Source organism: Oryctolagus cuniculus, chromosome 1 (genome assembly GCF_964237555.1).
Source record: "Oryctolagus cuniculus chromosome 1, mOryCun1.1, whole genome shotgun sequence".
Classification (NCBI taxonomy): Eukaryota; Metazoa; Chordata; class Mammalia; order Lagomorpha; family Leporidae; genus Oryctolagus; species Oryctolagus cuniculus.
In genome coordinates, this window is record NC_091432.1 from 227,184,627 (window position 1) to 227,197,504 (window position 12,878).

The 12,878-nt window shown below is 43.7% G+C and overlaps 1 protein-coding gene across 8 annotated transcripts in view; it reads right to left on the reverse strand.

Moving 5' to 3' along the window:
• The window catches only part of STRBP (spermatid perinuclear RNA binding protein), a 151,127-nt gene that overhangs the window by 65,492 nt on the left and 72,757 nt on the right, over window positions 1-12,878 (reverse strand). For 6 of the 8 annotated variants that reach the window (XR_007923223.2, XM_070056617.1, XM_051855438.2 and 3 more), the window contains exons 2-3: window positions 6,015-6,089; window positions 3,694-3,854 (exon numbers count right to left, since the gene is read on the reverse strand). Coding sequence is in view for 7 of the 8 variants with exons in the window: in XM_070056617.1 (XP_069912718.1) it covers window positions 3,694-3,696 (3 nt within the window). In the remaining variant the exon portion in view is untranslated. The remainder of the gene's footprint in view (window positions 1-3,693; window positions 3,855-6,014; window positions 6,090-12,878) is intronic. The other 2 variants (XM_051855432.2, XM_070056631.1) reach the window with 1 other exon arrangement.

Below are 12,878 nucleotides of genomic sequence, written 5' to 3' on the forward strand. Positions count from 1 at the left end.
GGTTCGAGTCCCAGCTGCTCTACTTCCGACTCAGCTCTCTGCTGTGGCCTGGGAAAGCAGTGGATGATGGCCCAAGTCCTTGGGCCACTCCACCCGCATGGGAGACCTGGAGGAAGCTCTTGGCTCCTGGCTTCGGATTGGCACAGCTCGGCCATTGAGGCCATTTGAGGAGTGAACCAGAGATGGAATATCTCTCTCTCTCTCTCTCTCTCTGTGTGTGTAACTCTTTCAAATAAATAAATCTTTTAAAAAATAATATATGTATATGTATTTATCTGCTTGGGGGCCAGCACTGTGGCATAGTTAAGCCTCCATCTGCAGCACCAGCATCCCATATGGGCACCAGTTTGTGTCCGTTCTGGCTGCTCCTCTTCTGATCCAGCTCTCTGTTTATGGCCTGGGAAAGAGCAGTGTCTGTAACTCTGGCTCTCAAATAAATAAATCTTTAAAAAGAAAAAAAAAAAAAGATTTATCTGCTGGTTCACTGCCCATATGGTCGCAACAACTGGAACTGGATAAGGCAGAGGCCAGGAAACAGGAACTTCTTCCGGAACTCCCACGTGGGTGGCAGGTGCCCAGGTACTTGAGCCATCTTCTGTTACTTTCCCCAGGCCATTAGCAGGAACCAGAGTTGGAAGCAGAGCAGCCAGGACTCAAACCAGCATGGGTGCTATCATCGCAGACAGCAGCTTTACACACTATGCCACACGCTGGCCCCCTCATTTCTTATATTTCTTTTAAAATATTTTATATATTTGGGGGACAACACTGTGGCTCACTTTGCTAATCCTCCACCTGTGGCGCCAGCATCCCATATGGGCACCGGGTTCTAGTCCCAGCTGCTCCTCTTCCAGTCCAGCTCTTTGCTATGGCCTGGGAGGGCAGTGGAGGATGGCCCAGGTCCTTGGGCCCGTGCACCTGCATGGGAGACCAGGAAGAAGCACCTGGCTCCTGGCTTTGGATCAGCGCAGCGCCGGCCGTAGCAGCCATTTGGGGGGTGAACCAACAGAAGGAAGACCTTTCTCTCTGTCTCTTTCTCTCACTAACTCTACCTGTCAAATGAGTTAAAAAAAAAAATTTATATATTTGAAAGACAGAGTTACAGAGAGAGGCAGAGCCAGAGAGAAAGAGAGAGGTCTTCATTCCGACTACAATGGCCAGAGCTAAGTTGATCCGAAACCAGGAGCCAGGAGCTTCCTCCAGGTCTTCCACGTGGGTGCAGGGACCCAAGAACTCAGGCCATCTTCTACTGCTTTCCCAAGCCATAGCAGAGAGCTGGATCTGAAGTGGAGCAGCCGGGACTCAAACCAGCACCCATATGGGATGCCGGCACTGAAGGCTGGGGCTTTAACCCGCTGCGCCTCAGCGCCAGCTCCCACCATTTCTTATTTAATATATATATATATACATATACATATACATATACATATATATATGTATGTTTGAAAGGCAGAGTTACACAGAGAACATGAGGGTGGAAGGCTGAGGGGACAGAAAGAGAGAGACCTTCAATCAACTGGTTTGCTCCCAAAATAACTGCCCACAGCCAGGGCTGGACTAAGCTGAAGCCAGAAGCCAGGAATTCCATCCTGGTCTCACAAGTAGATGGCAAGGGCCCAAGGACTTGGGCCATCCTCCGCTGCCTTCCCAGGACCACTAGCATGGAACAGGACTGGAAGTGGAGCAGCCAGGACTCAAACAGGTACCCGTATGGGATACAGGTGATGCAGTCCATTATGCCACACAACGGCCCCTAAACATTTCTTTTAAAATATAAGAATACCAAGGCAGTAACAGAAGAGCTGAAAAGGCAAATAATTCACATTTAAGGAAACTCAGTTCACTGTGGTTTTTTCACATTTTACTATAAAATTAAAATAACAACATTTTTCCCACCATCAAGATCTCAAATATTAGAATTTTTGTTAAGAATAAGATGACTATACTACAATCCTAGGCACAAATATTCTAAAAAGCAAGTAACATTTAAATAACTACCATCAGGCCAGTTAAATAACATATCCCGAACATCCTGATAATTATTATTTTGTGCTCTTTCACCTAATTATGTCTTTTTAAAATATTTTCTCATTTGGAGAAAAAATTCACACATCATTCTACAGAACCAAAATACTAGGGGAAAATTCAGTGCTTTCAGCAAATGAAAATCTGGCGGTGGGGAAGTCGTTTGGTGCAGCAGTTATCACTGTTTGGGACGCCCTCGTCCTATTTTGGATTATCTGGTTCAAGTCCCGACTACTCTGCTTCTGATTCAGCTTCCTGCGAATGCACACCCCATGGTTTGACAGATGGCTCAAGAACTTGGGACCCTGCCACTTATGTAGAATTCTGGGCTTCTGGCTTCAGCTTGGTACAGCTCTGACTGGTGTGGAAATTTGGGCAGTGACCCAGCTGATGTAAGTTCTTTCTGAGTCTGTTTGTCTCTTTCAAATAAAATATAAAATTTTTTAAAGTTAAAAAAAAAAACATGTTAGGGTGTGGGGAGGTAGTGCACATTTGGCCTAGTAATTATGACAGAAATTAGGATGCCGGCATTCCACCTCAGAATGTCAGGACTCAATCCTTGGTTTCAGTTCCCAATTCAGACTGTGGGAAGCACCAGGTGATGGCTCACGTAGTTAAATCCCTGTCATCTGGGGCCAGCACTGTGGTGTAGTGGGTAAAGCCGCTGCCTGCAAGGCTGACATCCCATATGGATGCCGGTTTGAGTTTCGGCTGGTCCACTTCCCATCCAGCTCTCTGCTATGGCCTGGAAAAGCAGCAGAAGATGGCCCAAGTCTTTGTGCCCCTGCACCCACGTGGGAGACCCGGAAGAAGCTCCTGGCTCCTGGCTCCAGATCAGCTCAGCTCCCGCCATTGTGGCCATTTGGGGAGTGAACCAGCGGGATGGAAGACACCTCTCTCTCCCTCCCTCTGTCTCTGTCTCGTCTCTGTTTTTCCTTCTCTCTGTGTGTAACTGTGACTTTCAAGTAAAATAAATAAATCTTTAAAAAAAAAAAAATCCCTGTCACCTACACGGGACACCAGGATTAAGTTCCTGGCTTCCAGCCTCAGCTAATGCAGGCATTTGGGGAATGAATCAGCAGATAAGAGTTCTGTCTCTCAAATTAAGAAACACTAGACCTCAGAGGTTATGCCTACATCTAATATCACAAATTTAAGTTTGAACTCTTCACAAAACTCACAGTGCTTCTTATACACCAATATTTGACCCTATTATTTTAAAGCATGTAAAATAGGTGACTTTTGTGGGCTAAACACACATTTTATAAACTCCCACATCATTCATATAAGTAATTAAAAATTGGTTCAGGGTCTTTAACTTCCACAGGAAACAACTTCAGGTAGGAAACTAGAGAAAAAAGCTTAATTTTGAGTTCAAGGTCACTTGCCTAGTGCCAACTGTATTTGAAGATATTACTTATGAGCATTCCTTCCTTTGTTTTTAATAATTTATGGACTGCAGACTCATGGGGCTCCATCTTGTGGTTTAAAGGGCTCATAATAAATCTGAACGCATTTGCTTTGCTTAAATAGTAAAGTGCTATCTTATCCGATGCACTAGAGCCAAAAATTAACACCAGTGCTGTTCACTCAATCTCAATGTTAACACTTGCAGTTTTAAATTAGTGGAATATGTATAGCTAAATTAAGGAAATATAAACAACCTACCATGGTTTTCTATGGTATCTTTGCTTTTTCTTCCGATCCTTTCCCCTCTTTCTTGTCGTCTTCACTAGACACTGTTTTGTGTGACAGTACCTCCTCATAAGCCTGAGTCCCTTGATAGCTCAGTGTCAATATAGCAAAGAGGTCTGAAGTCTGGAATACACCTATAAAAGAAGTGGAAAAACAACTTTTCAAAAATGTTTATTTACAATTTGCTTCCAATCGGAGTGTGAAGCCCATGACCATGTTACGGGTTTAAAAGAAACTTTACAGAGGAAAATCACCTCATTCCCAACAAAAAGCTAACCTATATTTTGAAAGCCTGAGCCCAATAAGCTGACTGATGGGACAGAAAAGTAACCTTCCTGGTAGCCACAATGTGACTGCTGGCTGACTTGCCCTCTATGAGATAACTGTAATTGCAGACACAGATTTAGTTATTAAGAAGAGCCAACTAAAACAGTAATGCCACTTCTGGTAGTAGCAATGATGTTATAATTAACCACATATTTTCAATTAGAAATTGGTATCACTTAGACCTCTATGAAAATTCGACAAACCATTTAAAAATACAGCAATACTACCAAAGGTAACATTGACTGTGCCATAATGCTTTGCCATTAAGATAGACAATTTATGTTGGCATGTTTGTTCTTTAATTACTTTTAGGCCTAAAATTCTGAATGTTTGTCTCCGCTCTCCTAACTCCCAAGATACACTCCTTCAACTTATATGCACTTCTGTGTCAGATTCCTGAATATATAGATCTTTACTTCATTACTTCTTAGATTTCCCCAACTGGAATCCCACATTATATTTCTACCAAGAGGCCCAGTCATCATTCCGTTACCCGCTTATTTCATCTTTATGAGATTTGATTCCAGATAGGGTAAAAGTAAACTTTTCTGATGATTATATATTATAAACCCAAATGCTAAATAAAAGTGGAGGAATGAGGACAGAAACTAATATCAGACTAGAAGACATACTTTATATAGTTATCTCACATATCACATTTATATCACATATCATATATATTCACAAAGAAAATCGCTTTCTCTTCATTGAAATCTCTTTAGGTTTAAATTTTCTTTATAAACAAAGAAATCCCTGTAAGACTAGCGTCAGTAATAGTTTCTTAATATCAGCTGTTCTTTCTTTTGCTACTTTCTTGGACTACTAGTCTTCTCTTTAAAAGAGAAAAAGGGGGCTGGCACTGTGGTATAGTGGGTAAAGCCACAGCCTGCAGCACCAGCATCCCATATGGGCACCAGTTTGAGACCCAGCTGTTCCAATTCTGATCCAGCTCCCTGCTGATGCACCCAGGAAAGCAGTGGAAGATGGCCCAAGTGCCCGAACCCCTAGACCCACATGAGAGACCCAGGAGAAGCTCCTGACTTCAGAGTGGTCCAGCCCCGGCCATTGCGGCCATTTGGGGAGTGAACCAGCAGATGGGACAACTCACCCTCTCGTGAGTGCGCTCATGCTCTCTCTCTCCTCTCCTCTTTCTCCTCCTCTCTCTCTGACTTTAATTTTTTTTTAAAGGTGGGGGGTACCTATTTGAAAAGCAAAGTAACAGAGAGATCGCTTATCTACTTGTTCACTCCCCAAATACCCACAATAGTCAGGGGTAGGCCAGGCCAAAACCAGGAGCCAGGACTCTGTCCAGGTCTCCCACACTGAATGGCAGGAACTTAAGTACTTGGGCTGTCATGTGCTGCCTCCCAGGCACATTAGCAGGGAGCTGGAGATCTGAAGCATAGGATCCAGGACTTAAACCAGGCTCTTGGTTATGGGATGTGGACAATGTTGTAGCTTAACCCAACACTCCACAATACCTGCCCCCAGCTGCTTTCTTAGAGTCTTTTTTGGGGGTCAGCGCCGTGGCATAGTGGGTAAAGCCACCACCTACAGTGCCGGCATCCCATATGGATGCCAGTTCGAGTCCTGGCTGCTCCACTTCCAATCCAGCTCTCTGCTATGGCCTGGGAAAGCAGTGGAAGATGCCCCAAGTGCTTGGGCCCTGCACCGGCGTGGGAAACCCAGAAGAAGCTCCTGGCTTCAAATTGGCACAGCTCCAGCCGTTTCAACCAACTGGGGAGTGAACCAGAGGATGGAAGACCTCTCTCTCTCTCTCTCTGCCTCTCCTTCTCTCTCTGTGTAACACTGACTTTCAAGTAAATAAATAAATCTTTAAAAAAAAAATAAAGTCCTTTTTGAATTTTGGGGGCCAGGAACATACTGATGTGACATTTAACTCTCAGTACTTCAAACAGAAACAAAGAACCACGACTGCAGTAAAATGACATTCATCAGTGACTTACATGCACAACTATGGATGTCCCACAACCAACTTCCCCAGCTGCTTCACAAGCTCCACCACAGTAAGATAAGGAAGCCTGAGAAGGAAGAAGGAAGAGCATGCAACTGAGCAGGTGCTAGTGACAACAACTTACTCTATTACACAATTTCACACCGAAGCAAAGATGCATAAGTACAACTAGCCAAAACGACAATTCAGTGTCCTTTTGGACAATCAAGAAACACAAATTGAAACATGATCCCATGGTAAGAGATATCTCAGAAATATTGTTGTCACTAAAATTATAACTTCTATACAATAACTACTACACAACTTAATAAAATCTTCAGCTACCTCCCATTCCCGATCCTGCTTCATTCAGTCATTTAGTACTTAACTATGAATCCAGCCGCCAAAAAAGACTACCACATATACAACTGAAAGTCCATAAGCTTTACTCTGTGAAACGTGAAGCAATAAAGCGATCATATTAAGAAGGTAGAGGGGCTGGCACTCTGGTGCAGGTTAAAGCTCTGACCTGCCATTGTGGCCATTTGGGGAATGAACCAGTGGATGGAAGACCTCTTTCTCTCTCTCTGTCTCTACATCTCTCTGTAACTCTTTCAAATAAAAAATAAAATAAAATAAAATAAAATAAAGTAAGGTAGATCACAGGGTCAGCATTGTGCAGTGCTTTAAGGCCCAGGCCTACAGTGCCGGCATCCCATATGGGCACCAGTTCAAGTTCCAGCTGCTCCACTTCTGATCCAGCTCCCTGGTAATGTGCCTGGAGAAGCAGCGGAGAATGGCCTTAGTCCTTGGGTCCCTGCATCCATGTGGGAGACCGAGAAGAAGCTCCTGGCTCCTGGCTTCCGACTGGCTCAGCTCCAGCCATTGCAGCCATATGCAAACTGAACCAGTGGATGGAAGACCTGTGTGTGTGTGTCTACCTCTCTCTGTAATTCTTTCAACTAAAATAAACTTTTAAAAAAGAGAGAAAGAGGAAGAGAGTATATTGCAAGCAAACAAACTTCTGATGTAGTGTGGAAATCATACATCATCTTTCTAAAAGTACCATACTGTGCAGTCATTTAGTACACAGTACCCTACACATATATCATGTACCTCTGCAAACTTCAGAGTCTGACAGCGTAGTGCAATAATTCATGCCATAAAAGCAAGCACAGTATTCAAAATCAAATTGGTCAGTGCTATAAAAATGAACTTTGTGATCATCTGATCCAGCCCCACCCTCAGTTTACAAATGAAACAGAATCAGATATTAAGATCACACCATTAACCAGGGACAAGGCATGGTTTAATTCCTAAATCATAGTTTAAAGCTTCTTCCCCACTGTACCAATCTGATCCAAAAAAAAAAAAAAAGTCAAGTTATATTTGGTATGCTCTAAGCAAATCAGGAAAAAAAAAGCAACAGCTTTTTGGTGTTTTTTTGTTTGTTTGTTTGTTGTTGTTTGTTTTGTTTTTGGACAGGAAAAGTTAGTGAGAGTGAGAGAGTAGGAGAGAGAGAGGCACACGCACACAGAGAGAAAAGTCTTCCTTTTCCGTTGGTTCATCCTCCTAATGGCTGCTATGGCCAGCGCGCTGCAGCAATCCGAAGCCAGAAGCCAGGTGCTTCTTCCTGGTCTCCCATGTGGGTGTCGGGCCCAAGGACTTAGGCCATCCTCCACTGCACTCCCAGGCCACAGCAGAGAGCTGGACTGGAAGAGGAGCTACCAGCACAGAATCCGGCGCCCCGACCAGGACTGGAACCCGGTGTGCCGGCGCCATAGGCAGAGGATTAGCCTAGTGAGCCGCAGCGCTGGCCCAACAACACAGTTTTAAAGAGTCTCTTTTAAACAATGGTCAACTTAGTGGGTAAAATTCTGGCCCTGAAATTTTTTTTAAAAGAATAACTTTGTCATTTAATAGAAAGCTATATGTAACTCAAAGTCATTTCATTTCCTTCAGTTTCCTTATCCTTTATCTATAAACCAGAAACTATTTCCCTGCTAATTAACAAATAACATTTATGGAAGTCAGACTTTGCACTAGCACTGCTCTAAGAGTTTTTAATATACTAACTCATTTAATCCTCACAATAATCTCATTATAGTCTCCATGTAACACACAAGCAAACTAAACTATAAAGAGATAACACAAAAATGGGGCCAACGCTGTAGTATAGTGGGTAAAGCTGCCACCTTTAATGCCAACATCCCATACAGGTGCCAGTTCAAGTCCCAGCTGCTCCACTTCCAAACCAGCTCCCTGCTAATGCACCTGGAAAAGCAGCGAAAGACGGTCCAAGTCTTTGGGCCCCTGCACCCACATGGGAGACACAGAAGAAGTTCCAGGCTTCCGATCAGCCTAACTCTGACCATTGCAGCCATTTGGGGGGTGAACCAGCAGATGGAAGATATCTCTCTGTCTCTCTCTCTCCCTCCCTCCCTCCCTTTCTCCCTCCTTCCCTAAAACTCTGCCTTTCAAATAAAAAATATTAACTGCCTATTCAGTACCTTGGTGCTATGTTAGTAACAGGCTGCAAAGATGAATCAACTCAGAACACTCTAAGGAAAGTAAAAGCAAATAGACATAAATTTAACACTCCCTCATCTCTGCAAATAAATTTTCTCTGCACAGTGGCGTTGTTTCTGTGCAATACTAATGTAAAAAAAAAAAAAATACTGAATTTCAGTGTTTTCTTCCAGAAAGTTCCTACATGATGGGGGTGGGGGAGAGGTGGTAGGCAGCGACACATGAGAAGTACCCACACCAGTTTTGAGTTACGGCTGCTCCACTTCCTGTCCTGCTCCCTGTTAATGCTCCTAGGAAAGCAGCAGAAGATGGCCCAAATGCTTGGGCCCCTCCAACCCACATGGGAGACCTGGATGGAGTTCCAGTCTCCTGAGTTCAGACTGGCTCAGTCCCAGAAGCCATTTGAGGAGCAAATCAGCAGATAGAAGATCTCTGTCTCTCCCTCTCTTCTATAGCTCTAATTTTCAAATAAAGAAAGAAAGAAACCTTTAAAGGGGATGGGGGGAGAATGTAATCAGAACCTTACAAAAATAAGAAAGGCAGATGAGAGGTAGGTATTTAAGTCTAGTAGTTAAGATGTCAGTCAAGGGGGGCTGGCACTGTGGAATAGTGGGTAAGGCCACCGCCTGTAGTGCCGACGTCCTATATGGACACCAGTTCAAGTCCTGGCTGCTCCATTTCCGATCCGGCTCTCTGCTGTGGGAAAGCAGTGAAAGATGGTCCAAGTGCTTGGGCCCCTGCACCCGCATGTGAGACCCGGAAGAAGCTCCTGGCTTCAGATCAGCACAGCTCCGGCTGTTGCGGCCAACTGGGGAATGAACCAGAAGATGGAAGACCTCTCTTTCTCTCTGACTCTCCTTCTCTCTGTGCAACTCTTTCAAATAAATAAATGAATCTTTAAAAAAAAAAAGTCAGTGAAGACATCTGTGTCTATTGGAGTCAGCGTTGTGGTATAGCAGGAAAAGCTGCTGCTGCATACAACACCAGCATCCCACACAGGTTTGTCCATATGGTCAGATGGTTCATGCCCAGCCCCCAACCAGTGCACCTGGGAAAGCAGCAGAAGATGGCCCAAGTACTTGGGCCCCTGCCACCCACTTGGGAAACCCAGCAGAAGCTCCTGGCTCCTGACCATTGTTTTTTTAGAAATATATAAATAAAAAGGCATCCGTGTCTCCTATCAGAGTACTTCCTGCTAATGAGGACCCTGTGAAGCAGCAGTGATAGCTGAGGTAATCCAGTTCCTGTAACCCACATTAGAGATCTGGGCTGAGTTCCTGACTCATGACTTCAACTCCAGGCCTGGCCCAATCCCAGCGTTGCAGTGTTTGGGGAGTGAACCAGCAGATCAGAGCTATGCCTGTCTATATATACATATATCTTTCTGCCTCCCAAATAAAGAAATAAGGCATATGAAGACTAAATAAAAAAACTTAAAAGTTAAATATCAATAAACAACTTAAAATTCTGACCAAATAAAAAAATCCAGCTATTCACTTCTAACCAAAACCACCTATAATGATGGAAAAGCTATATCCTACAATCTTGTTGGAAGTTTTTCAATACTGGACAGAGGCCAAAAGGTTCTTTTTCAATGAAAAAGATGATGTACTGGCTGTAATTCAAACCTAAAATACACTGTATGAAGCCAGCTAAGTTGAACTGGAATGCTTTCTGAATATCTACTATTAGTGTGCAAAATGGAAAAGATCTTATTAAGGAGCCAATCAAAAAAGAAGTTAACAATTCATCTTCTGATTGAAATAAAGTCACTAGTCCTTCCCAATCCCTGACACATCTTAATGTGACAGAACAACATTCAGCCAGATGACTTACCAGGTGAAAGAACCAACAATTTAATGCATTTCTACAAGTATACATGGAGAACCTGTCACACTGTAGGCACTGTCCTGAGCACTTTGAATATTAAAAATAAAAATGTTTTTAAAAGGCAAAATCCCTGCCCTGTGGCTTAAGTCTAGCAGAGGGAAAACAACCAAAAGAGAATAAAAAGTAATTTAAAAAGCATTTAAGGGGCTGGCATTGTGGCACAGCAGGTAAAGCTATCACCTGCAAGGCTCATCTCCAACATAAGCAATAGTTCAAATCCCTGCTGCTCCACTTCCGATCCAGCTCCTTGCTAATGTACCTGGGAAAGCTGTGGAAGATGGCCCAAGTGCTTGGACCCCTGTCATCCATATGAGAGACCTGGATGGACTTACAGGATCCTGGTTTCACCTAACCTAGCCCTGGTCATTGCAGCTATTTGAGGAGTGAACCAGCAGATGGACAACCTCTCTCCCTTCCTCCCTTTCCTCTGTAACGTGCCTTTCAAATAAATAATCTTATTAAAACATTACCATTCACACTGATAATTCCTTGTCCTCTCCTGGCAAAACCCCAATTCTGGTTAAATACAACCCTCTTGGCTATACCTTATCAATAGTCCTAAACACAAAATTGTGCTAACTGGTCTTTTTCATCATTGTTAACCACAAAAGTGACAATAATCAACATTTTTCAAGTGGCAGTACTTCACCTCTTGAGAGCTTGAAAATGTGGAGTTTTTAGATTGTCAAAATGACCAGGAGGTAAGTCCTGGCACTTGGTATCCTGAGATGCTACATATCCAACAATGTCCATTAACTTCCCACACCTAAAATACACATAGGAACTCCACTAAAAAGAGTTAAATAATGTTCATTCACTTTCTCACTCTCCTAATGGTTATTTCAATCTTCCCTTCTAACATCTATCTCTTCTCAACTCACGTTCCACTGATCACCCTGTTTCCTATTTCATTCAAAAGGCCAATCTTGCTACATTTTTACTTATACAATCTTCCTTCCTTACTGTCCTATTACTATAAGTGAATAATCCCTATTCCTATGTAACACCAATCCCTGATTTCAAAACCTACTACATTCTACCTTTTTTTTGATAGGCAGAGTTAGACAGTGAGAGAGTGAGAGAGTGAGAGAGTGAGAGAGTGAGAGAGAGAGAGAGAGAGAGAGAGAAAGGTCTTCCTTTTTCCATTGGTTCACCCCCGCAAATGGCCACTACAGCCGGCGCCCTGCACTGATCCAAAGCCAGGAGCCAGGTGCTTTCTCCTGGTCTCCCATGCGGGTGCAGGGCCCAAACACTTGGGCCATCCTCCACTGCCATCCTGGGCCACAGCAGAGAGCTGGACTGGAAGAGAAGCAACCAGGACAGAATCCAACACCCCAACCGGGACTAGAACCCAGGGTGCCAGCGCCGCAGGCGAAGGATTAGCCTAGTGATCCGTGGCGCTGGTCCATTCTACCTCCTTTTATCTGCTCAAGGATATCATTCAGTCATCCTCCTCCTCCTTCTCTCCCCTGTATCATCAGTTTTCCCCATTCTGCTAGATCTTATCTACCAATTACTCCACTGCCATCTTTAATATAGCCACCTTAAAAAAAAAGAAAGAAAATAAATGTTAAGGCTTTCCTTGACCTGTTGCTTCACTACAGGCACAATTTTCTGCTTCTCTTTTAGGACAAAATTCTTTGAGTTTACACTTTAGTCAAGATTTCCTCTTCTTCCATTCTCTTAAACCCACTCAAATCAGCCTTAAATCCCACTGTTCCACTGCAATTGCTCCCACCATTGTTTCCTAGGACTCCCATGGTATTCAAGGCTGCAAACAATTTCTTTTTCTTAAGATTTTATTTATTTGAGAGGTAGAGTTACAGATAGAAGGAAAGACACAGAGAAAGGTCTTCCATCTGCTGGTTCATTCCCCAAATGGCTGCATCAGCCAAAGCTGAACTGCACCAAGCCAGGAAGCCAAGAGCTTCTTCCAGGTCTCCCACATGGGTACAGGGTCCCAAGCTCTTGGGCCATCCTCCACTGCTTTCCCAGGACATTAGCAGAGAGCTGGATCAGAAGAGGAGCAGCCAGGACACAAACCGGCATCCATATGGGATGCCAGCGCCATTTAGCCTACACACCACAGCGCCGGCCCCACAACAATTCTTAATCCCCGTGTTAGTCTACCTCTCAGCAACAGGCAGACACCGCTGACCGCCCCCTAGTTCAAACACTTTACTTCCCTTGGCTGTCATCCAAGACACTACTCTTAGCTCTCCTCCTACTTCATCATTACTCCATTATCTACATTCCTTATCTCCACAACCTCTTAATGTTGGCACACCACAAGACTCAGGCTCAGACTCCACTTTATTCACTCTTTTGGCAATCTCCTCCAAGTTTGAGGCATTTGGAAAATACACATTTATTTTATATATTGAGCGAGACAGAGACAGAAAGAAATCTCTCATCCACTGGTTCACTCCCCAAATACCAACCAACAGCCTGGGTTGAG